Source organism: Oncorhynchus masou, chromosome 23 (assembly GCF_036934945.1).
Source record: "Oncorhynchus masou masou isolate Uvic2021 chromosome 23, UVic_Omas_1.1, whole genome shotgun sequence".
Classification (NCBI taxonomy): Eukaryota; Metazoa; Chordata; class Actinopteri; order Salmoniformes; family Salmonidae; genus Oncorhynchus; species Oncorhynchus masou.
The window spans coordinates 26,631,874-26,658,036 of NC_088234.1; the positions used below are offsets into that span (position 1 = coordinate 26,631,874).

Below are 26,163 nucleotides of genomic sequence, written 5' to 3' on the forward strand. Positions count from 1 at the left end.
AAGGTCAATACATTTTATGACAAGAGCTATTATTGTAAGTTAAGAGTAAATCCAATGCAGTTCCCATCCAAACAAGATATTTTCCGACAACAATACTCCCAGTAGCCTGTTGGAAACATGATGTGTGTGAACACTCAGTGGTGTCTAGGGACATTGTGATAGTCTAACAGTTTCAGGAGTGGGTTGGAGGTTGGACATTTTACACAAAGTTGTGTAAGTCCAGAGAAATCATCAGTTTATCATTGTAGAACTACTGGAAATGTAACCCAAAGACACGCGAACTAAAAAAACGGTAAGGGGAGCACTCATTCACATTCCTATCCACAGAAATAGAACATAGCCAGCTTCCATTAGCTCCCCACGTTAATCCCTAGGCTTAAGTTTAGCAGGCTAAAGTCCCCCAACTCTGAAGCCAGAGTTGGCTCGCACATCCTCCAGTCCAGTCCATGGAACTCAACAGGCGGAGCATAGAGTTTCCCCGGCCAGAAGGTGGCTGCAGACTGCAGTGCGGATTGGCTGCAGTGCAGAATGGCTACAGTGTGGATTAGGACCCCACAGTGGCTCATTGTTAATTGGACACCATTTGTGAAAGCTACAGAGAGATTAGTTTGAACAGCTGCTGCCATTTGTCATAAATGCCCTTTTTGTGGCTTTATCTGCCTTATTATTCCATTGTAAGAGTTGGTTTGGTGGAGCACATACAGTGCATTCGGAAAGTATTCAGACCCCTTGACTTTTCCACATTTTGTTACGTTACTTTACAGCCTTATTCTAAAAAAAAACAGTTTAAATATTTTTTCAAATGTATTAAAACTAAAAAAAAAACAGAAATATCACATTTACATAAGTATTCAGACCCTTTCCTCAGTGCTTCGTTGAAGTACCTTTGGCAGCGATTACAGCCTCGAGTCTTCTTGGGTATGACACTATAAGCTTGGCACACCTGATTCGTTGGAGAAGGAAACGGCGATCCCGAGGCAAAGATCAGGGTGCCTTGTGAAGACCAGGCGACGAGTGGCTAATCTGCTCTTGCCCCCCCCCCCCCGTTCTGCTAGCTAATGTTCAATCGCTAGAAAATAAATGGGACGAACTGAAAGCACGTATATCCTACCAATTGGACATTAAAAACGAATACTTTATGCTTCACCAAGTCGTGGATGAACGACGACATTAATATTCACTATCGGCAAGACAGAACAGCAGCCTCTTGTAAGACACGGGACAGGGGCCTATGCATTTATGTAAACAACAGTTGGTGCACGATATCTAAGGAAGTCTCAAAGTTTTTTTCATAGCTGCTTATATGATCAACAGTGTCTTGATCAACAGTGGTAGGCCTGATCACTGACAACGATGAGATAGCCTATAGGGAGGAGGTCATCGACCTGACCATGTGGTGCAAGGACAACAACCTCTCCCTCAATGTGATCTAGGCAAAGGAGATAATTGTGGACTACAGAAAAAAGAGGACAGAGCACGCCCCCATTCTCATTGACGGGTCTGTAGTGGAGCAGGTTGAGAGCGTCAAGTTCCTTGGCGTCCACATCAACAACAAACTAACATGGTCCAAGCACACCAAGACAGTCATGAAGAGGGCACGAAAAAGCCTATACCCCCTCAGGACACTGAAAAGATTTGGCATGGGTCCTCAGATCCTCAAGAGTTTACAGCTGCACCATCGAGAGCATCCTGTCGGGTTGCATCACTGCCTGGAATGGCAATTGCTCGGCCTCGGACCGCAAGGCGCTACAGAGGGTAGTGCATACGGCCTAGTACATCACCGGGGCCAAGCTTCCTGCCATCCAGAACCTATATACCAGGCGCTGTCAGAGGAAGGTCCTAAAAATCGTAAAAGACTCTAGCCACCCTTGTCATAGACTGTTCTCTCTGCTACCGCACGACAAAAGATACCAGAGCGCCAAGTCTAGGTCCAAGAGGCTTCTAAACAGCTTCTACCCCAGCTAATCAAATAGCTACCCAGACTATTTACAACCCCCCACCGCCCCACGCTGCTACTACTCTTTGTTATTATCTATGCATAGCCACTTTAACAACGACTTGCATGTACATAATTATTTCAATTACCTCGACACCGGTGCCCCCGCATACTGACTCTGTACCGGTACCCCCTGTATATAGCCCCACTATTGTTATTCACTGCTGCTCTTTAATTATTTGTTTTTCTTATTTCTTAATTTTTGTTGTTGTTTTTTTCTTAAAACTGCATCATTGGTTAAGGGCTTGTAACTAAGCACTTCACTGTAAGCTCTACACCTGTTGTATTCAGCGCATGTGACAAATCAAATTGGATTTGATTTGTATTTGGGGAGTTTCTCCCATTCTTCTCTGCAGATCCTCTCAAGCTCTGTCAGATTGAATGGAGAGCGCCGATGCACAGCTATTTTCAAGTCTCTTCAGAGATGTTCAATCGGGTTCAAGTCCAGGCTCTGGCTGGGCCACTCAAGGACATTTGGAGACTTGTCTCGAAGCCTGTCCTGCATTGTCTTGGCTGTGTGCTTAGGGATGTGTCCTGTTGGAAGGTGAACCTTCACCCCAGTCTGAGGTCCTGAGCACTCTGGAGGATATCTCTGTACTTTGCTCTGTTCATCTTTCCCTCGATCCTGACTAGTCTCCCTACAGAATGATACTGCCATCACCATGCTTCACCGTATGGATGGTGCCAGGTTTCCTCCAAACGTGACGCTTGGCATTCAGGCCAAAGAGTTTAATCTTGGTTTCATCAGACCAGACAATCTTGTTTCTCATGGTCTAAGAGTCTTTACGTGCCTTTGGCAAACTCCAGGTAGGCTGTCTTGTGCCTTTTACAGAGGAGCACCTTCCATCTGGCCACTCTACCATAAAGGTCTGATTGGTGGAGTGCTGCAGAGATGGTTGTCCTTCTGGAAGGTTCTCCCATCTTCACAGAGGAACTCTGGAGCTCTGTCAGAGTAACCATCGGGTTCTAGGTCACCTCCCTGACCATGACCCTTTTCCCCCGATTGCTCAGTTTGACCAGGTGGCCAGCTCTAGAAAGAGTCTTGGTGGTTACAAAGTTCTTCCATTTAAGAATGATGGAGACCACTGCATTCTTGGGGACCTTCAAAGCTGCAGACATTTTTTGGTGCCCTTCCCCAGATCTGTGCCTTGACACAATCCTGTCTCGGAGCTCTACGGACAATTCCTTTGAACCTCACGGCTTGGTTTTTGCTCTGACATGCACTGTCAACTGTCGGACCTTATATAGACAGGTGTGTGCCTTTCCAAATTATGGCCAATCACTAGAATTTAGCACAGGTGGACTCCAATCAAGTTGTAGAAACATCAAGGATGATCAATGGAAACAGGATGCACCTGAGCTAAATTTCAAGGCTCATAGCAAAGGGTGTGAATACTTATGTAAATAAGCTATCGCTGTTTTTTATTTGTAATACATTTGCAAACATTTCTAAAAACCTGTTTTCGCTTTGTCATTATGGGATATTGTGTGTAGATTTATTAAATAAAAACATGTCCTCATCAATTTTAGAATAAGGCTGTAACATAACAAAATGTGGAAAAAGTCAAGGGTTCTGAATACTTTCTGAATGCACTGTACACTTGTTGGATGAGTAAACGTGCCTGACACGTGAAGACTTGCGTCAGCTCCCCGAGTTGATGCCTAGGCTTCAGCTCAGAGGGCTATATCACATGCATAGTCTCTGGGAGAAATGGCAGGGAATTGCCTCGACTCACCCTCTCCTTCAATAGGATCCTGAGGTCATACCAACACAAACCATGTCTAAGCGTTTACCATGACATCGCAAAATGATTGATTTGCACTCTGACAGTTTTGAGATATAGATCAACTCAGCCATCAGATTGGGAAAATCCACTTCCATGAAGCTCAATGTTCGTCCGTGATGCTATAATTCATCAGCCATTGAAGAGTTTATGAATGCTATTAGACTGGCCAGTTCGGCACCTTGAGTTATCCTGAGAAGAACCTAACTGGTTGACCTCCATCAGTGTTTCCAAACAGCATCTCTTTCAATTTAAGTTGAGTGTATTTTGCATGGTTATTTATGCCTGATCCAATAGAGGAATTAATAGTTTTTCCTATGATAAATCTGGGAAACCAGGTCTGGTATCCATAGCTGCCTTTGAAAAGGCGTTTTGATAAAATACGACTGGAGTTTATATATAAATGCCTGGAATATTTCAAGTTTTGAGAATCTCTTATAAAATGGATTAAAGTTGTATGGTAACCCTAGGTGTAAAATGGGAAATAATGGCTTCTTATCAGAAAGTTTTAAACTGTCAAGAGGAGTAAAACAAGGTTGTCCACTATCGGCATATCTATTTATTATTGCCATCGAAATGTTAGCTGTTAAAATCAGATCCAACAATAATATCAAGGGGTTATAAATCCAGAGCTTAAAAACAAGACTGTTGGAAAAGCATTTCTGATGAAGCTGGTTGAGAGAATGCTAAGAGTGTTCAAAGCTGTCACTCTTTTTATTTTTTTAAGTTTCCAGACTCTTCAATAAACACGATCGGTTAAATAGACTCCCCCAAACACACAATTCCGTGCATACACTTTTGTGCATGTTTGGAGATATTTCTCCGGGTCAGCAGAGTCCAATAACAGCCAAGGCAGGGAATTCTATTTGAGAAACAGTTTAGTTATCCAGCGGCAGGACGTATAACCTTTTCGTGCAAAGTATCATTTCGAGACCTCATTCTTCCTCGTAAAATCCCGGGTTTCATTAGCGACCTCCGTTAGTTGCTAGCATAGCAGTGGCTGCTTTAATCACATCATCCTGACGCCATTCCACTTGGCTCCTCAAAACACAGAGAGCGGTTGAACCGCGTTTTATCATCGAACAGTGATCTATCAAGTTTCTTAGGGTCTTTCAAATATTTACCATATAGAGTCAGTCACAGAATGTGTACGTTTACATGCACACAATAATATAATTTTCTGAATACTCAGATTCATATAATAGTTCGATTGAAATGTTTATATGCTTTGCAAGAAGAACGATTTCCCTAATAATCCTGTTTCCATGGACAAATCTGAAATTAGGGACTTCGATAAATGCAGAAAATCGCCAATCAAAATAAAAACATTCTACGACAGTGACCATGTTATTTTTTATTCTGAGTTCGGACATATAGAGTTTGTATGTCAAAACTATTTATATGATGCATACTTTCAGTTTCTCCAAACTCACTTCGCTCACGCAAAATAGGGAGGCTTGCGCGGCGGGTGCTAGCACATGCGCAGAACAAATATGCAGCTGGAACTCCGAATAAGGTGTTTACTTGTCCTACTAATTTGAAAGATTGCTAAAATATCCAGGTGTTTTAATTTACGTATGCTTACTCTAATAATAACCTTACGACGATTAAGATAATCAGAGTAAGGTGAAACATGACAACACGAACACTAATAATTTAATATTATTAAACTGATTATGGCAGTAGGCCGAGTATGGCATTAAACATACTTGGCTAATGTGGTTGAGGAAAAAGTGTATGTTAATGCTGAATTTAGATAATGACCAGATCAGATGTTATTTTTTTTCTTATGTTTATTTGACTCAAATGTTGGTCCTCACATATCTTCTCATGCCTGACTTCATGTACGTATTCTTGGTTACACTTGAAATAGACGTTTTCGTTAAATTTGAATATCTCCCTCCTCTGCACCAATCTCTCTCTTCCTGTAGGCTTAACCTCCAACTGGAAAATCTGTGTCTCTCCTTGTGTGTGTGTGTGGGTGGTGGGTGGGTGGTGGGTGGTGGAAGGGGGGTTGTATGTGTGTCTCTCGCTGTGTGAAAACAGGATATGATTATCACAGGGGGAAAGTAGCTGTCCAGACATACTCTGACATCTGTAGTTACACTGATTTGGGATTCATTTTCTGCTTGTTCCACCCTACAGGATGTCCACACGCAGCTAGAACACGTTTCAGGGAAATCTGCTTCCCAATCATAGAAAATCAGATTTTTTATTTTTATGTATTCATCTTTTCTATCGTGTAGAACAAATTTGTTGAATATCATGAATATTCAAGTCTTTTTTAGTCATGTCAGCAGAAGCACTGAGCTTCAGTAAATCACCATGGCTTTAACATATTCATTTTTTACCCCGATTTGTTGCTGATTCATTTTGAAAAAGGTCAACGAAAAATAAGTGGCAATATACGTAGGTCATGGCCGCATTTGACACACGATACGATTTGTTAACAGTTTTGCCCCATCCTACTGCTTTAAATTAGACTTCTAATGGTGTGAATAGCGTTTGGATGTTGGGTAATCGCACCAGTCAAAATACTTAGCTACACTGCTGTGTTGAATTTGTTTTTAAATCCTAATATCAGACTGGTTTTATTTAAATCTTAATGTCAGGAGGGTGGTTTTAGTTCAATCTTAAATGTCAGGAGACTGGTTTTAGTGCCACAGCCATCTGTGAGGGAGGAGCAGAGGGCCTCTACAGAATTTGACAACTCAATGGGGCGCTAACTGATACCAAACACCCATTCCCAAGCCCCAGAAGCCATATCCTTTCTTTGACCCAAGGGATGACATTATCCAGCATTCCACTGGGGATTCACCCTACAAACAACATGCAGTATACACTTAGCCCCAACACACAAACACACATGCATGCATACATGCGTGTACACACACGCACAACCAGACACACACTCGCTCACAAGCAGAGACACACTCACACACAAACACTGTAATGGGTTCCCTTTTCTCTATCCGTCCTAAACCTGGCAACTCCTACAATGACGGGGGTACTGTACATGCAGACAAAAGACAAGACTACCATCACTCTAGACCTCTGATTGAGCCTGTCCCAAATGAAAAGAGTCTGATGGGGAAAGTGGGAGGGGGTACGGGGAAGTAACCGTCTCCCTGGAAACCTCCCCCGATTGTCTGGCCCTTCCTGCCCCCCCCACCCCCCACCCTCACCCCTTTATTTTTTTCCCTATTCTTTAGCTTGATGAAGGATGCACATTGGTTTTGCACGCTCTCGATCCGAAAGACAGTTTACATTGAAGGAATGCTTCTCCCATGCTTCTATTGCTCTCTGTATCGGAATATCTGGCCAGTATTCTATAATATACTTTTACTTTCTGGTTCTAAATGTTGGTCTACATAGCTCCTTCTCTCTTTTCATCCTCCTCCGTCTTTCCCCTCTGATCTTTTGCTCTATTGCTCTCGCTCTCTCTTTAGCTCAAATCCATAATCACATCTGTCAGATAAGGCCTGGTAGGCAGGCAGACTGTCAGGTCGAAGAGAGGAGAGAAGGAAAGAGGAGAAGAGGGAGGTAGAGTAGAGCAGAGCAGAGCAGAGAGGAGTAGAGTAAAGTAGCGTAGAATAGAGTAGAGTAGAGCAGAATAGAGTAGCGCAGAATAGAGTAGAGCAGAGTAGAATAGAGTAGAGCAGAGTAAAGTAGAGCAGAATAGAGTAGCGTAGAGCAGAGTAGAGTAAAGTAGCATAGAATAGAGCAAAGTAAAGTAGAACAGAATAGAGTAGCGCAGAATAGAGTAGAGCAGAATAGAGTTGACCAGAGTAGAATAGAGCAGAGCAGAATAGAGTAGCGCAGAATAGAGTAGATTAGCGTAGAGTAGAATAGAGTAGAGCAGAGTAAATTAGAGTAGAATAGAGTAGCGTAGAGCAGAGCAGAGAATAGAGTAGAGTAGAGTAGAATAGATTAGTGTAGAACAGAGTAGAATAGAGCAGAACAGAGTAGAGCAGACTGCAGCCGTTGGATGGTAATAGTCGAGGCAGCAGCAGCGTCTTTGTAAGCCAGGACAGTGAGGTAGTGTACAATTCGCGGTGTGGGACAGGGGGTCAATGTACCCATTTGTCTTCATTTGGGAGGGCTGGTTGATGGGGCAGGGCCTAGCTAGGAGGGGGGGGGTGGTGGCACTAGCCCTCCTGTCAAGTGGTCTCAGGGGGGGGTTGAAATGTATTCGGCTAACCTCACAAAGCCTGGGAAACTCTGATGGAGCTTAACCATAAGATAAACTATATACACTGAGTGTACAAATCATTATGAACACCTGCTCTTTCCATGACATAGACTGACCAGGTGAATCCTGGTCAGAATATGATCCCTTATTGATGTTAAAGCCACTTCAATTAGTGTAGATGAAGGGAAGGAGACAGGTTAAATAAGGATTTTTAAGCCATGGGACAATTGAGACATGGAATGGGCAAGACAAAAGATTGAAATGTCTTTGAATGGGGTATGGTTACAGGTGTCAAGCGCACCGGTTTGTGTCAAGAACTGCAACACTGCTGGGGTGCTCAACAGTTATTAGGAAGGTGTTCTTAATGTTTTGTACACTCAGTGTATAATATAGTACATAAATATAATCGTGTTCTATTTCTATGAGCTGACACACAAAACATCACAAAAAGCCTAGAGGTATTAAAGGAGTTCCACATTGCTCATATCAGTTACAGGGCCACATTTTCGGATTCCTTTTGGAGAGTGAAAATGAGTGATGAAGTTGGCTGAGAAGCAGGCATCCGCATAGGGCTGTGACCTCTACATGGAGTTGTCTTGTTTCCATGGAGATGTATGTACACGGCGCACACCAAAGAGGGCTAAGGAGGTAACATAGGTTGTTTCAAGCCTTGAGATATTTGCTAGAGCAAAACTCTGGTGCTAATGCCATGTGGCTGATAGTGCGTGGTAAAAACCTGGTTTCAGAGAACCAGAGTTGGCGTTGGAGAGTTCAGGGCAAAGACCATAAACAAAGGAGGAGAAAGAAAGAAAATAATGAATTAAAAAGAGAGAGCTTTACCAACACTAAATGTAGCTGAAAGTAAGACCACATCATTTACACAGCAACAGGGTAGAAGAGTAGAGTAGCAGAGAGAAGGGGGAGGGACGTTTAGCAGGAAGAGGAAATCAATAAAGTGGGCAGCAGCGCTGAGAGGAACCTGTTCTAAGTGGATTAGACTGGGAGAATGTGTTCGATAGGTTATGGCTCCGAGTAAGATATTCACCGCAGGCCCAACAGCATACTGATGAGACGAGCCAGAGCTGAGCAGCACAGGTTTGTGTGGTTCACACTGAACAAAGCCTTCACAGAATGTCTTAGCTAAATACAGGACGAAAGCGTCCTCTGTTACATTGGAACTAGGAATTTGTTTGTTGCATAATTTACACTTTAAAAACCTATTTTAAATGTGACCAAACCATCCCTCTACACGTTCAATATAGTGAATTTGTACTGTACATAAAAACAAGTTTCATCCAAAGGTCAACCATGCTTCTATTGACGGAACTCAAACAATAAGTGGACTACTATACTGTAGTACTGTAGTACTAACAAAACAGCTCTTTGTCATCCTAACCACAATTTTTTTTTTTTAAACATGGAATGGTGGTGTCCTTAACACTGTGTGCCTGCAACGATTTAGTTTCCCGCTACTGGCATCCTCCCAGCCATCCTTCTCTGGCTATGAGCCCTGGGCCTGAAGCAGCTGTCACAGGAGTCTGGGGGTGACTTGACGGAGTCAGTCAGAGAGGGCTGGGCAGTGTGCCGCAACTCTTGGTGGCAGAGGAGGAGAAAGGAGGAAGAAGGGAGGGAGGGAAAGAGGGGGGGTGTAGTGCTTAGCCACAGACCTCCGCTGTGACCCAGAGGTCAGGAGGTCAAACTCACTCCCCCTGACCATGCCTCAAATGCAGCCAGCTGGAAAATGAGGGGCACACAGCTCAAAGCGCTACCCCACGCAGTGCAGAGCAACCAGCCGGCCAATGACCAGAGAAGACAACCAACCAACATTGACACCCTGCCAACCTGGGAGGGAGCACGTCTTCTGCTGCCTCTCCCACTCACTGATTCGAAAACCTGACATGCGGACAGGGGGAGGGGCGCAGACTGACAAATGGTTGTCAGGGGACTACTGGTGGTCTGGGAAGCACGACGGCTGACCCCAATTGTTGGGTTCAAAGGGGGGTGGGGGGGGGGTGCTTTGTAGGTAGTCCCCCATCACCCCCTTAGGCCAAAAGCTCCCTACGCCACTCACGCGCTTTGGGGCCAACCATGTGTTTTCACAGATCTGTTTTGCGCAATTAAACTTCAGTGGGCACCCCGCCACATCTCTTAGCCAAGGTCAAGGCGTTCCATTCCATGGTCTGGCTATCGTAAAACAGAGCTGTCGTTTTAACATGGCAAACCGTATTAGAGGGTAATCCATCCGGATCCAGGACGTATCAGGACTGTCAAAAAAGCTTGAATAATGAAATGGGGGAAGGTTTAAAGAAGTGAAAATATGACTATGTTTTTACGACCATGTTAACTTTCAGCACTAGGATAATGGGGAAGGGACTTGGCCTTTGACCTCATGGGATCCCACCGTGGATCAACCAAGCCTGTTCTTTCACTGGCTACGAGTTGTCGTTTTCTTCTTTAACATGAACTCGGAGATCACTGATCTCCTTAAAAAGTTGAATGAATTTTTTACAACACTCATTTTGGATGGGAAAAAAATGATGCAAGAAAAAAAAAATCTGAATTTCGAACTTAAATTAAATTAAAAGCAAAATCAGACAAATGAACAACTTTGGGACACAAGCTTTATAGACATCAGTTCTCTTTCACAGTACTCATTAGTGGGGTATAACATCGGAGGGGACCTCAGCCAGCTATCTAAAAGAGAAGCACTCAGACAGGCCCTTCATGTATAAGAGGTCCTTCATTCATATTAAATAACTGGTCTTTTGAGGCTATGATTATATTTCAACAATAGCGTTCCTCCTAGCCTACATCAGAGCAAACACAAAGCGTAACAAAAGGGTATTCCAAGTCAGAGAAATACTAAATAAATACTGCAGAATCTACTAAATCCACTGAGGGATCTCTGGCATTGGGATAAAAAAAAATTCAAAGCCTTCTTCAGAATGTTCCCTTAGTCATCACAATCACTGTTTAGCTACTATAGGGACCCAGATAATTATCAGAAATCTCATGGAAATCAAGAGCTTTGGGTTGAGTAAATGGTGTGCGTTCTTATTTTAATATTTGGACAAATAAGTCTACAGTATCCTCAAGTGTTCATATATGATAAGCACAATGGTACCTTGTGCTTGTGAAATGGTGATGAAACTGAATGAACAGATGCCCTATCTCTGTGTCCTGACTTGAGCAAATTGAATAGTATTATAAGAAATATTTGATATGCGAAACACCCAAAACGGAACAAAAAAAATCATCTAAATTACAATACGAACGAGAAATGTTTGATGAACACAAGGTGGTCACTAGTTTTAGCAGCTAGCGCCAGCACATGGCGAAGGGTATTATCCCATGCCAGTGGGTTTCCATTGAAAAAGACTGGCAGGTTGGCACAATGGCTCCCTCAACCCCCACACCCTGCCCCCAACCCCCTTCCAGCTGGCATTCATCTGGGCATGCACATGGGTGCTGCTAGGGCAGACTTTGCCCAGCTAAGCGCATCTATGCCTGACAACAACGGGTTGAGAAACCTCTCTAAAATTACCCACTCACTCACCGAGCCAGCAACCTTTCTTGGGCATCAACCCTGCAAAGTTAATAAATATGTATAGCTCAAACTCAACATTACATAAACATTACATAAGAAGCCATAAAGAAACAGCTGGCACCAAATAGTTTAAGAGGGTTACTCTTAACAGATTTGAATATAGCTACATATTACAAAAATGTATAATTCACCTGAAAGAATACTAAAGTTGAAATGTAATAAGGTGAAAAATCTAAGAAACCATGGGACATATGACATATTATTTTCCTAACGGCGGAAATGCCATATTCTGTCAAAGCAGGGCATCAGTTTGGCGGTTTCTTCTTTGTGTTTGTTTGTTTGTTTCATGCAGTTGCAGAAGAACAAAAGCATGGTGGTCCCCATTCTGCCACAGTCAGAAACTTTCCAGCGTGCCCACTGCATTGCGGATGCCAACCAACGAATCAAAGGCACGCTGCAAGCAGACAAAGAGGGTTTGATGCCAACCTCGGAACCTCTAACAACCATTACTGGCGTTTTTTCCCTGCCTGCCTGGCACAGCGCAAACAAAATGGCGCCCGCCCCGCACGCTACCACAATGTGGCTACATTGTCTAGAAAGCTGGGCACTGGTAACGGCATGCCAAAGACTGCCCTTTGCTCTATACTCGGCAGCATAAAAAAAAATATATATATATATATATATAGTCTCATTCAAAAGAAATGGCGAACAGAATGTCAGTCCTATTGCAAATGTAGGCTCGCTATATTGTATCTCGGCTACTCTAAAAATAAATAGGGTAAGCTGCCAATATGGGAAAAGCTGATTCTTTTTCATCACTTGGGACAAATATTCATAACTGAAAAACATATTTTCAAATACTAGGATTCCCCAACTTGGTAACTGCATGTATACACATTGTAGTTCAACCAATTATATTAACACAACCTGTAGTGTGCTTTGTAAATTTGTATTCCTTACATGATATCAGTGGACCATTTGAGACATTTTGTGGTGTGCTGTCTGATACTGTTAACAACAGTTCAATTGCGGCAGATGCAAACGAGACATGAGAATGAGCGGCGCCCTACAAAAGACACAAAAGAGGGTCTGATGCCAACCATGGTGCCAGTGGCAACCATTATGGTCTCTCTGCTGTGCCTTCTGCTTTCTCTGGCACTTATCAAACACAAAATGGAGGCTCTGCCTTTCATGACAATGAGCTAGCTAGACTGTCTGCATTTTTTCTCCAACAGCCAATGCATTACGGATGGGTACCTTACTGCATGTGTTGGCATTATCGTTGGAACATTTATTGTGGGCCAGGGAGTTCGAAATAACTTTAAAATTCCCACTTTAAAAAAAAAAAAAGTTGCAAAAGGTTAAGAGAATAGTTGTTCATGTAGTAAAGAAAAGTTAAGTGGCAAATACATAAGAGGTTGAATAACAAAGCAACCTCATTTGCCAGAATATATATCCGCAGTGCGGTATTGGTCTGAGAAAATGAGTGTTCTTGTCAGTTTCCTCTTCTTACAACAATATAAAGATCACTTTCTATCGTAACATCTAGAAATACTATAACTACTTTTGTGTTTATAGGCATTACATTAATTTCTGTATTACAAGTTCTCAATCAATTTTAAATGTCCTCTACATTTTCAATTTCTTACCCAAAGAATCATGAGATGTAATGTAAATATTTTGCAATTGTTATCTATTTATGAGCCATTTTAGAAATGTTGCCAATTTGATTAATTGACTATATGCAGAATTTTAGGGAACACATTTGTTCATTTAACAAACCACATTTATTAATGAAAATCTAGTGCAGGAACTCCTTGTTACAACAACTATATTAAAGATCCAATCAAAGATCAAGACTTCAACATTTGTCAGGATAAAAATAGCAAATACTGTACATCAATCAAAATATACAAATTTCCCTTTTTGCCCAAATCCCTTTTTCTAAACCATCAATTCATACCCGTCACCTTAAATGATTTGTTTCAATTTGAATTATGTTTACTGATCCAAAAATGTACAATCCATTTTGTGAGCACATACTGTATCTGTGTCCAAGAGCAAAACCCTCTCTCTTTATTCAGAGACTATTAAATGACAATACTTGTAAATTGGCAGCACTATAATGTATTAAGTCTCTGTAAAGAGAACTTGTGTGTGCCGAAACAATACAGAATGCACAGCACATCCAAAATATGCAGCGGTATTTGGAAAACGATCAAACAAATCTTCTATTGTCTGTGTGTGCAAAATATGTGTGCATTTCATGTTTTTTTTGACTGGTTGTATTGTATTGTTTTTTTTAATGTACATGCCTGTTTGCAAGAGTGCCCAGTGTTCATCTACATTGACGACAGGCCAGCTTCCTTCTAAAGACACCATAGTGGAGACACTCCAACCAGCCAATGAGGCTGCCAAAATGGCAGTGGATATGACACTTGACCTTGGCCAACCCTAAACTCCACCCACCCAACCAGTGATTCACACAGTAAGTCAACCTACCTTGGTCCTGGACATAGTATGCTAGAAACAAGTCCAGTTCCTTGACCGACACTGTTATGTGATGCGGCTGGACGCAAAGTGTTGGGTTGGTGCAATGCGACGACTTGATGAGGCGCTCTCCGTCTGTACTTTCCAACGGGATGCCTTTGAACAGGATGACCATGACCAGGTCCAAGCGCCACACCTTGTCGGCCTGCCGCAAACAGTCGATCCGCCGGATCTTGCCCTTCTGGTCAGGGTTGGAGAGGACACAGCACGGGTGCTTCTTGCCTGTCACGCTGAGCACAAAGTCCTCGCGGTACTCCTGACGGATGTCCTTGCGGAGCTTGGCGAGGAGCCTGGAGGCCCACTTCTGCTTGATCTCGGGCTTCTCGCTGAGCAGTTCGTCCTTGACCACACGCTCCTCGTCCTTGGACATCCGTTTCTCATGCTTCTTGAAGTACTTGCGTTTCCTCGCCTGGAGGTTGAACCACGTGTAGGCGATGGCACGGACGTGAGGGAGAAGTGCCTCGATGAAGGGATGAAATTCATCCTGAAAGGCAAGGGAAAGATGGAAAATAAAGAGAATCAGAGAAGTTAGTTGGCATAGTCATGTCAAGTGACCTTTTTCGCAAAAGTTGAGCCAGAAGTCTTCCTGAACAGAAGATAAATAGCACATATACACATTCACATTGTTACAGGAAAAGGCTGACAGAATACCTCATGTACACAAGTTGACATGAGGCATTTTGTGGTTACAATACAGTAAAATGACAAAAACCAAATTAAACACTGATGTACTGTAGACAAACCACAATTTCACGACAATATTGACTCCTATAAGACAGTCAAGTCTATCTGGCCTGAGAGTTTATAGGACAAATCTGTTCAGAGAAAAAAAAAGCCGTTTTACCATCTTCGATACGGCTGGGATTACAACTGAGAAATAACGATCTCGGTTGACGAAGATATGAGGATGCCACCGTGTTTATTACAACCGCCAACACCACAATAGAATGTAGTCAGATGCTGTTCCTGTTTCCCCCGAGCAAGCTCCGACTAGGACTGCTGGGTTGTTGGCACAAGAAGCAAGCGCCTCTCACACTTGCCTTTCTCTTATCAAACTGTCCACATTCCAACATGTACTTGCCCTTCACTGAAACGGAGAAAGGATAGTCTGGAAGGGGGGGGGGGGGGGGACTAGAGTGTAGTAAAAAATGCTTGCATAACTGAAGGGGCGGAAAGGAGAAACCTCAAACCCCCCCCACCCCCTCTTTTCCTTCAACACAGTCACCTTCCATGTTCCAAAGGCAAGGAGTAGAAGGTAGGGAAAATAACATATAGTATGCCTCAACCTAGAGCCATTATTGACATAGTCCCAATCTATGTTTGCAGTCCCACGCCAAGTCCCTTAATGTGTTTTCATAGATGCATGGCACCTACTCAGAGTCATTCAAAAAAATCTAACCAAGGTTGACAATGAAAATGGCATCTTGGCACAACCTGCAGATTCTATGTACCTTCACTACTCCTTTAATAAGGGCGACATTGGAATGCCTTGTGCTAAGCGGGAATTAAATCCTTTCTAAATCCACTTTAGGTAGGTAGGTTAGATGTGTTTTTCCTCTCACATGTAGGCCTATGTGTAGATAGCTTGTTTGGCTACATAGCGCAAAGCCAAGGATCATGTCATTTTGACTAAGACAAAGTATTAGGTTATAATGACTTAAATTAAACCGTTTTTCTTTTAATTTATGAAACAGACTTTATTAATACACGTCCAAATTATAATTAAATATTGCAAATCATTTTAAGTTTAGTCAAATATATGGCCAACCTTAAGTGCTTTATTACAATTTTAACATAAATAATCTCATATTCTAGTAGCTGTTAGTGTTGAATAGACAGGAAAAACATGAACATTAGAATTTTTAAGTCATTACTATGTCAAAATCAATAACTGTAAGACAGTTGTTTTGAAAACGGCCTTGGAAGAGTTAAATCACATATTGTTCTTTGTGTAAGCAAACAGACGGGCTCTGGGAAAACCACAGAGATTCAATCCCAGTTATCTCTATGCTCTTAAACTACCGACTGGTGTTGTTCAGAGAAAGCCACATTGTTGATCCGCCCTGTAATGTGCCAACAAAACTTGACTTTGGGCGCTGAACAAACACACTGAAGGCAAAATCTATCATCTATAACAACTCATCCAATTTGGAAAGTATGAACTATGAACTGATGCTGTTATTCTTTAGAAAGGGAGTGTCTTTGAGATAAAAACAATGTTTTTTGAGGCTTTAGAAAAAAGTAACAGTCAATACCTGTGAAAGTAATAGGACATTTTAAGCAAGACATCAGTTGTAATAATAGTGAACTTAGTTTTTTTTATGATATCGCCATAACCTCACCATAAAAGTTTATATGGCAACAGTAAGGTACATATAAATTAGCTTTACTTACAAATAACCATAATGCCATTACATTTCCTATTTGCTACATTATAATGAATTGCAGTTATACAGCAACCAATTCCAGCTAATAAACTCCTAACTTATTCTCTACTATAAAAAAGTAAGCCTAGTTTGCACTACAAATTAAGGTTTGGCTATGCTACATTTCTAGGTAAGCCTTGGGATTGCATGTGGTGCTGTTTGAATAGGAGTGTCTGCTAAATTACTAAAAAGATAAAGGTTTAAGACAAATGAGTTGGCAAGGGCCTGTGTGCAGTGCACCATAGTTGAGGTCATAAAAGCACAATCCTCTTTAAGCACAAACTAAACCACATCTCAGCCAATCACTTACTTTAGCCAAGTAAAATATAAACAGTCAAATTGAGTCAGCCAAAAGCCCTGATACTCTGCCCAACCACTTATCATTGTTTTCATCTTCATTCACTGCAAGTGGCTCCCATGCAACTCGAACAGAGTGAAACTTTCTCCTGAAACGGCACTATGAAAAAAAGTATTGTCCAATATTACCAGGCCAAAACCGATTTGGTGTCATCTAAAAAATATATTATAATAATAATAGTAGTCCGTTTATATGTTTTAGTTTACACATCAAACACAGGTTAAAAGGAATGACGTTGAGATGTTCTATAATATCATCTCATAACCTATATCATTTGATCACGGCATTTTAAAAGAGGACTTTTACGCACACGCTGGAGCTATCTTATTTAGAATACACATGGCGGTACTGCACAGACTCTTTTGGCTTATTTTCTCTCTCACTGGTAAAACACGTTATTTCTTACTCAAAAATGAACTTGTCATCCTATAATACAATATACAGTATTTCAAGCGCTTTAAATCAACACACATTATTAGACCAGGTGAAAACCAAATCAATACCAAAATATACACAAAACCAGATGGGGTTAGACACGTTTCATACTGCTACAAAATATATAAAACGTTAGCTTATATAATGCATAAGATTTTATAATAATAACAAAGTTACTAAATAAATCACGCCGCAATAATAATCATGGCACATAATCGATAATAACAAGAAATCAATTTAAAACATTGCTTAGGCTATACCTGAGTAAGACAAATTGGAGAGTACATCATCAGCCAACAGTGTACACAAAATAGGTACTTCGATTGATTTCTCTGAAAATCACTTTATCGCGCCATTCTTCCTTGCCGGTAAAGCACCATGCAAAATTGTGGAGAAGTTATCCGTGTAAAGGTCTTATCCAAGAACATCAGTGAGATTGTGGAAGTCCAAACAATCCCATGTCTCAGTTCAAATGGAGACGATATGGCAGATAGGCTATGCTTTTACAAATAAGCACGTTGAATGCCTATATGGCTCTTTCAATCCGAGCCAGCGCAAATTAAAATAAATCTCGCTACTCTGGAACCGTTCGCTTTATAAGGTGAGAAGTCAATTCATAAAAGCATTTCTGAAAAGTATAGAAAGCGCAGAATTTTGGAAACCCACACTCTTCAAACTTGATAGCCTAGAATATCGACCGGTACACCCTCCGTCTGAGCGATACTAACAAATCAGTCGCCAAGATTTTTCTTCTCACTTAATTACATAGTCATACTCCTCCCCTTCCAACAAACGCATTCCATTGCCACCAGCCCACCTTCCCGTCTCCCTCAGAAAACACAGCATTAAACTCCCCCCCCCCCCCCTTCGCTCTCTGAGTTATGATTTTTTTGAACAGAAGACTTTGGACCAGCGTGTCGGTTCGAAAAGGAATGGAAAATTCCCTTACAGATACGATATGGACTAGCGGCCTTATTCGAACTCTCTGTTTTACAAACAAGCCTAATAGCGTCGATAATTTCCCTATACAGTATGGGCTAGGCATAATGTAACATAACATCTAATAGAAATGCCCGACATGGCTTATAATACACTTCCAAAATGCATTTCACACTCCACAATATATATGATGTCTCCCTCTATTCACAATACATTTTGAAAGTGAAATCAAAGTGCACATTTGCCTGGATGGCACACATTTGATGAAAATGGTGCAGAATTTGAAGTTACCTCACTCATTCTTATTGCCTGATAGCCTTTAGCAACAGTGGATCATTATAGTTTCGATGTTAAATACACATAGCTACACATTCCAAGTCAACTATGTAAGGAAAATATATACTATATGCACTTTTCTAAACTATACCAGTATAGGACATTGTTCAATGTGCGGTATGTTATGGTTCTGGTTCTGATGTGAGTTGGTTAAACAGTTGACTGCTTCCAAAACTTTGACCCACCTGAGGTCATTTCAGTTTACGCATGACCCACCACATAAACGAGACTACAATGTTTTTCACCATGACAACACATAGCTGCGACCTATGAGGTCTGGACTAGTGATCCAGACCCACCATTTAGGAACTACTGGAACAGAGGACAGGAGCGGCCTGTCAACGAGTTCAACCCTATATTTCACAAGAACAGCGGCACTGACGCTTCGCGTCAATTCCACAGTAATGCCTCAGTTCGCCTAAACTATCATTTCGTGTCAATCAAATAGTAAACAATGTTTTATTTGAATCCGGACTGAGAGACTAAAAAGCCATGAGACATAAAAGTAGGCTGGACTATTGTAGGCTGGATGACTGTTTGTCAATGCAAGGCGCGCAAAGGAACATGGTGTTCATAAATTCATGTTAACATTTTCCTTTTCATGGAAGTTACCGCTCATTATTGGACTGTATCAGTGGTGTAAATATGGTGTGGCTTAAAGGGGGGACAATTATCCCTACAGCTGTGACCTTCTTTATCTCAAAATGCGGTTGCAGAAAACTATACTGTGCCAAAAGCGTTGCATGTGTAACCTCCTATAGAATTGTTCCACACATTCCAAATGTAGTTCATTGACAACAGAGGGGCCTTGGAGTTTAACGCAGGATGTGTGCCAACCGAAAGAGAGAAAAAAACAATCGTATATCTGATCATAGTCTTGTCCACTTGTCATAATTTCTATACCCGCTCAACCAGACCGGGTTGTGGTGAAGAGCAAGTCATTAATGGGAAAAAATACAATGTGGTAACATTTGAAAATGACACATAGCAATAATAATCCACGTTCACGTACCATTGAACTGTATTGCATGGATTTAAAGGGGATCCTGGAACCTGGGTGAAACAAGGCGGTTGCCTTCACAGTTTTCACGTTCAACTTTGTAGGCTAGTGCTTGCAAAAAAATCAACACCGGAAAATAATTATTGGCAGAAAGGCGCGTAAAATCAAGTCAGCCAGCAGCTCAGCTTTTTCATTCCTTCCTCTTCAAGTCTTACTTTTGGATTGGTTTTGGTTTGTTCAGTTGTTGAACGCAATCCAGAAGAGGCTGAGTTTTCGTAACTGGGCAGGTCTACGGCTTCACTTTCCCTGTCTGACTGCCGCCCGCCTCCGGTGCAGCTCTGCGCAGCCAAGAGAGCTCCGCACCTAGAACTTGGATTCTCGCCTCTCATTGGTCAGGGCGGCGGCGGCATCAGTAGGGCCCTTCACTTCCGTTCGCTACTCAGTGTTTTTGGCTTTTACTTGCATGTCAATACATGATAGGCTGCAAACTGCTGGACTGGCTTACATTGTGGTTATTCAGGGTTTATAGATACGAGTTCATGTAAAGTGGCAATCAGAAATTGATAATATAAAGCTGAGGGATGGGGCTGGGTACATGTAACCACTCTCAAATTCATAAACACAGTTATGGATACAAAACACATAAACAGTCTGAACCATGTTGAGGCTATATAGTGTTTGTTTAGTTTACAATCATTGCATAAAACAAGCTTACGTGTTGGGTTTTGATGGGGTTAAACTAAGCTCACGAGGCATTTATACGTTATATTCGTCAGGAATCAATGGGTACACATTATTGCATTTTATGTAGCCTACAAAAATGGATGTATCAACTGCAGATTATCCCCTTAAATTATCTGTGGTTACAATATAAACCAAAGAAAGTCAATATGTCACTTAGGCATATAATCATAATACACTATTATTATCATCAGGCCTATATTACAGGCTATACTGGGCTACTACTATACTACTACTACTAATCCTTATAAAATTGCTAGTAATATTATTATTAGCATATTATCATGATTATTATAGGCAAAAACTGTATACATTTTTTTTTTTACAGACTAGAATTTCAACAACAAAAAAGTATGAAATTGTACTATAGGTTACCAACAGTAAAGACTACTGTCCTTTATTGATTTGAACTAATGAGGTTTAATGAACTACTCGCGGTGAATTATTTCCTCATTAATATGGAAATCGTTGATATTCTATATGAGGAGGCAATTGCATCACATTTCTCTGAACCAATACAGTAGGGAGGTTCGGGCTTGGGTGGCTCCAATTGACAATGGACAGTGACAAGATTTTGTTCTATACATTACCATTGTAGTTACATATTTTATAATTAAACATGTTTGATGAATGATAAGTGAATAATGTTCCAAAGGATGCAAATGTCCAACATTGTGAATATGGCCGAGAGAGGTCACTGAACCTAACAGCCTAATATAATACAGCTGATTTGATGGTGAGTTATTGATTCTTTATCATTTGTTTAACTCCGGGGGAAAAAAAACATGTATAGGCTATATCATTTTAAGTGTTTGACACAGACCTCCAATCAATGCAACAATATTCCATTTGCCAAATAACATTGATTGTTCAGAAATCCCGTTATAAGAGCAAATGAGGATGCTTTATAAAGTGACTTATTGATATTGTCCTAGATATGTCCCTGTGGTGCATGAAGGGGGGACATGCACTCTGCAAAAACTCAGTCAAATGAACTTAACAAGAGAAATATGTTATTGCATGTGTGCACATTATTTATGCCTATCTGGCCAACACGTTTTACGATAAATTGGCTACTGGTAATTAAGAACTTTCTCCTCATCTGATTTCAACTCATAAGCTCGGAATTTTTTTTTTTAAGCGGTCCTTCCCTTTTTACGAGGGAGGGAGGTGGCGAATAAATCGACACCAAGGAGAGAGGTTGGAAAAGTTGGTCAACCGAAGAATGCCTGACTGACTGCGCTGAGAGTGAATTTAAGAACGTATGCTATTTCAATAGAGAAAATGTGATTATTTTCGTTTCGATCTTGTTTTTGGGGTGTTTTGATAGATGCATGAATAGGATGTGACAACATTTTAGACGTAGACGAAATAACTCAAGAGTATGCTTATATGCCTCGACGAAACAACCGCAATCTTCTTCAGATCGCATTTTACGCACGCATTACGCACAACCTGCCCACACTTAATGTTATTTTTGCATGAAATGCACTGTGTACATTGTCTTCTTTCTGTATTCAAATTGCACAAATATTTTAAATTATGATATATACATTTTCCACTTATTTGGTCACACCTTTTCAAAACGCTTCAGCGGACAGCGAGAAGAACATTTCAGTGTGCTCAAAGTTACTGAACCTTGTTCTATTGGCCGTCGGACATATGCTGGCAATACGGACATGATATATATGTTGCCTAATGAGAAAATTGGATGCTGAGTTTATTCATTTAATTTCATTGAATCATATTATGATAAGTATTATTCACTACGATTTCACAAAATAATCATACATCCTAAATGTCCATGGTTCAATTTGAAATCCAAGACGATAGCTTCTATCAGGGACTTTGTATTGTACACTTTCTGTAAATTATGTTAAGATAAACACTGTCATACTCATACTTAGTGTGTGACTCATTTGGCAGTAGAAATCAAGCCAAAAGGTCCATTTAAAGACAAGACTTCCCAAAGCTTGTAATTCTCCCTTCTTAATTTTAGCACCCTCAGTGTTACACTAGCAATACATTAACACATTGCTGCCCATCTTGAGACCCAAACTGTGTGTTATGAATTGTAATATATAACAGACACAGAAATCATTTCCCCTCATAGTTACCAGAAAGACAGTGGTGTATATGGATACAGTGCATTTGGAAAATATTCAGACCCTTTGACTTTTTACAGCCTTATTCTAAAATTGATCAAATCGTTTTTACACAATACCCCATAAAGACAAAGTAAAAACATGTTTAGACATTTTTGAAAATTCCAAATTTTTTAAAACTGAAATAACACATTTAAATAAGTAGTCAGACCCTTTACTTAGTACTTTGTTGAAGCACATTTGGCAGTGATTACAGCCTAGAGTCTTCTTGGGTATGATGCTACTGGCTTGGTACACCTGTATTTGGGGAGTTTCTCCCATTCTTCTCTGCAGATCCTCTCAAGCTCTGTCAGGTTGGATGGGGAGCGTTGCTGCACAGCTATTTTCAGGTATCTCCAGAGATGTTTAACCGGGTTCAAGTCCGGGCTCTGGCTGGGCCACTCAAGGACATTCAGAGACTTGTCCCGAAACCACTCCTGCGTTATCTTGGCTGTGTGCTTAGGGTTGTTGTCCTGTTGGAAGGTGCACCTTTGTGCCAGTCTGAGGTCCTGAGCGCTCTGGAGCAGGTTTTCATCAAGGATCTCTCTGTACTTTTCTACGTTCATCTCTCCCTCGATCCTGGCTAGTCTCCCAGTCCCTGCTTTTGAAAAACATCCCCGCAGCATGATGCTGCACCCACCATGCTTCACCATAGGGACGGTGTCAGGTTTCCTCCAGACATGATGCTTGGCATTCAGGCCAAAGTGTACAATCTCGGTTTCATCAGACCAGAGAATCTTGTTTCTCATTGTCGGAGAGTCCTTTAGGTGCCTTTTGACAAACTCCAAGCGGGCTGTCATGTGCCTTTTACTGAGGAGTAGCTTCCGTATGGCCCCTCTACCATAAAGCCTGATTGGTGGAGTGCTGCAGAGATGGTTGTCCTTCTGGAAGGTTCGCCCATCTCCACAGAGGAAATCTGGAGCTCTGTCAGAGTGATCATCAGAGTGGCCCTTCTCCCCAGATTGCTCAGTTTGGCCGGGCAGCCAGGTTTAGTAAGAGTCTTGGTGGTTCCAAACCTCCTCCATTTAAGAATGATGGAGGCCACTTTGTTCTTGGGGACCTTCAATGCTGCAGAAATGTTTTGGTAACCTAACCCAGATCTGTGCCTCGACACAATCCTGTCTCGGAGCTCTACAGACAATTCCTTCGACCTCATGGCTTGGTTTCTGCTCTGACATGCACTGTCAACTGTGGGACCTTATAGAGACAGGTGTGTGCCTTTCCAAATCATGTCCAACCAATTGAATTTACCACAGGTAAATCAAATTGTGGAAACAGGATGCACCTGAGCTCAATTGAGTCTCACAACAAAAATGTGGAAAATGTCAAGGGATCTGAATAGTTTCCGAAATAATTAATTAATTAAACAGACTTGCACTATAGCAAGTAGGTCTAGCACAGAGAGAGCAATAGCATAAATGAGATCAGCAGTTGTGGTTGATGCTTGCTGGGAGATTTGGACCAGATTCAGGGAACTTTGCCTGTTTTGGACGAGAGAGGAGAGAGAGCCTCGCTGGTCTCCAACTTGAAGTGTAGACTAAACAAGGAGTCAAATAGTGGGATAGGCAGCAATATTGAAGCACAAATGAATGAACATTGTGAAAGAGTCATAGGGTGTATCTGACAAAGTGATCCATAATGTTACTCCCGTTTTTTGATGCTTATGTGAACATTAGATTAAATAAATTATTCAATTGGCCACTGTTTTCAGCAATGATTTTAGTGATGATTGACTGGCTTGATGTGGTGAAACAAGTTATTGATTGTAACCCTGTCTAATATCTGCCTTATCCTTATGCCATGGAAGCGATTGCTGAAATCTTTCTGCTTTGTGCCTATTGCCACCCAGTGGTATTGTGTGGGATTGCATTGTGTATATACATTCTAAAACAGTCTACTACAGTACCGAATAAAAATTCAAGAAAATATCTCTTGTTGATGTTCCTGGAAGAACAGTACCTCTTTTAGTCTCTCATTTTACCTTTATATTGATGTTATACTTCAAACACCAAATGTGGATATGATATCATCAACAGCCTTCCCTAACCATTTCAAGACGTCACTAAATTGTAGAAAAACCCCTGCGTATTATTGATATACGGCTTGTCAGTTTACAGTGCATACGTCTTATACTATAGTACTAACATGGTACTGCCCATGTAGGTACAGTGTAGTAGCAGAAGGTACACACAGTATCGCATCGTGCTGAGGTTAAAATAATTTAGATCGTATCTCATTTTCAATTCCAGTAGGAGGCGCCAGTGTTCTTCATTGTGAGAACTATTCATTGAGTTTGGCACAACAGTGGTTCAGGACTGCCGAATTCTAATTCAAGTGTCAACGTCAAACAGTTGGGAATGCACAGTGCAGAAATCCACTATGTGCAATAATTGAGTTAATATTTCTAAGTGACTGGTAGCCAGCGGTCCTTCCTTCACCATGTGAAACGCGTGGGTATAACAGCCTTTTGTCTCAGATCGCCTCATGAACACAGCAGAGGTGAACGAGCGGAAAGCTCTCGTGACAAAAATAAAGTCCTCCGTTTCTCATCATAGCCAAATAAAATTCATTGTAAAAAGGTCTCTCCCGTCGCCTCCTAATTTAACATGCACTGTCAATTTTTATGTATTATTATTATTATTTATCTCCCTTCTTCAGGAAGGATGAAAACCTTATTTGACGTTGGTATATTGCAACCAGCACACTGAGAAAATCCAACAATTATATCCATCTGGAGAAACACGGGTTGTCAGGCAAAAAAAGCTAGCCTGTGGCTATAAAATTTAAGTAATAAAGACCTTAGCATTTGTGAAGCAAAGTTTAGGGAGAGAGATAGGACTTGGGGCAGGGAGGTAGTATTCCAGCCAACCCAGGGATGCTTATTACTGTAAAATAAAAAATACTATTATTTTAATGTTTTATTTAACCTTTATTTGACTAGGCAAGTCAGATAAGAACAGATTCGTATATACAATGACGGCCTACCAAAAGGAAAAATGCCTCCTGCGGGTGCGGGGGGCTGGGATAAAAAAAATAGATATAATAATAAATTAAGTAAAAATATAGGACAAAAACACACATCACTACATAAAGAGAGACTTAAAACATGGAGGTGCTAGAGAGGGCTACACACTCACACAAATACAACCACTGTTGAAGATAAGCTGTTCTCATTAGCAGCCACTCAGAATGTCAAGCTCCGGTAACTTCATCAGTGATTGCTTGACTTAGTCATCCAAACAAGGACAGCGTTTAGAGAAGTGAGATGCTGGTGGTTGACAAGAGCATGCTGATTATGAAGAACTGTAGCTGTAACCTGTCTGTCACAATAAAGAACCATTCCCAAACCATTGCAAAGATAGCCCTTCTAAACGCTTCTCAGGCTTGACCTGTAGAGAGGCAGTCAAACCAGCCTGGTCTCATAGACTAGACGTAACATATTACTCTAAATTCGGGACACCCGAATTAGTGTGATGTGTTGTATTTGGCAGGTTACATAAAGATGCACCATGCAGAAATTGCTCTGTTATTTCCTGGTTGCTTAATTTCGAATAGTTCACCAAAATCAGTTTAAGTATAGTGTAAAGGACCATTGTATCATCTAAACTGCTGTGAAATATATATTTCCATAGCTGAAAAAGTGTTTTTGGTTGTTTGAAGCTGTTGCACAAAACCAGAAGTAAAAGAAACAAAAACGACACTTAAGACCGGGAAG

General features: G+C 41.2%; 1 protein-coding gene across 6 annotated transcripts in view; it reads right to left on the reverse strand.

Moving 5' to 3' along the window:
- LOC135510641 (nuclear factor 1 B-type-like) overlaps positions 1 to 26,163 on the reverse strand; it is a 104,898-nt gene that overhangs the window by 77,360 nt on the left and 1,375 nt on the right. For 2 of the 6 annotated variants that reach the window (XM_064931724.1, XM_064931723.1), the window contains exons 1-2: positions 17,549 to 18,035; positions 14,022 to 14,553 (exon numbers count right to left, since the gene is read on the reverse strand). In XM_064931724.1, coding sequence (XP_064787796.1) covers positions 14,022 to 14,553; positions 17,549 to 17,578 — 562 coding nt within the window. In that variant the 5' untranslated portion in view covers positions 17,579 to 18,035. Of the gene's footprint in view, positions 1 to 14,021; positions 14,554 to 17,548; positions 18,037 to 19,575; positions 19,865 to 26,163 lie in introns of those variants that run through there. The other 4 variants (XM_064931721.1, XM_064931722.1, XM_064931725.1 and 1 more) reach the window with 3 other exon arrangements.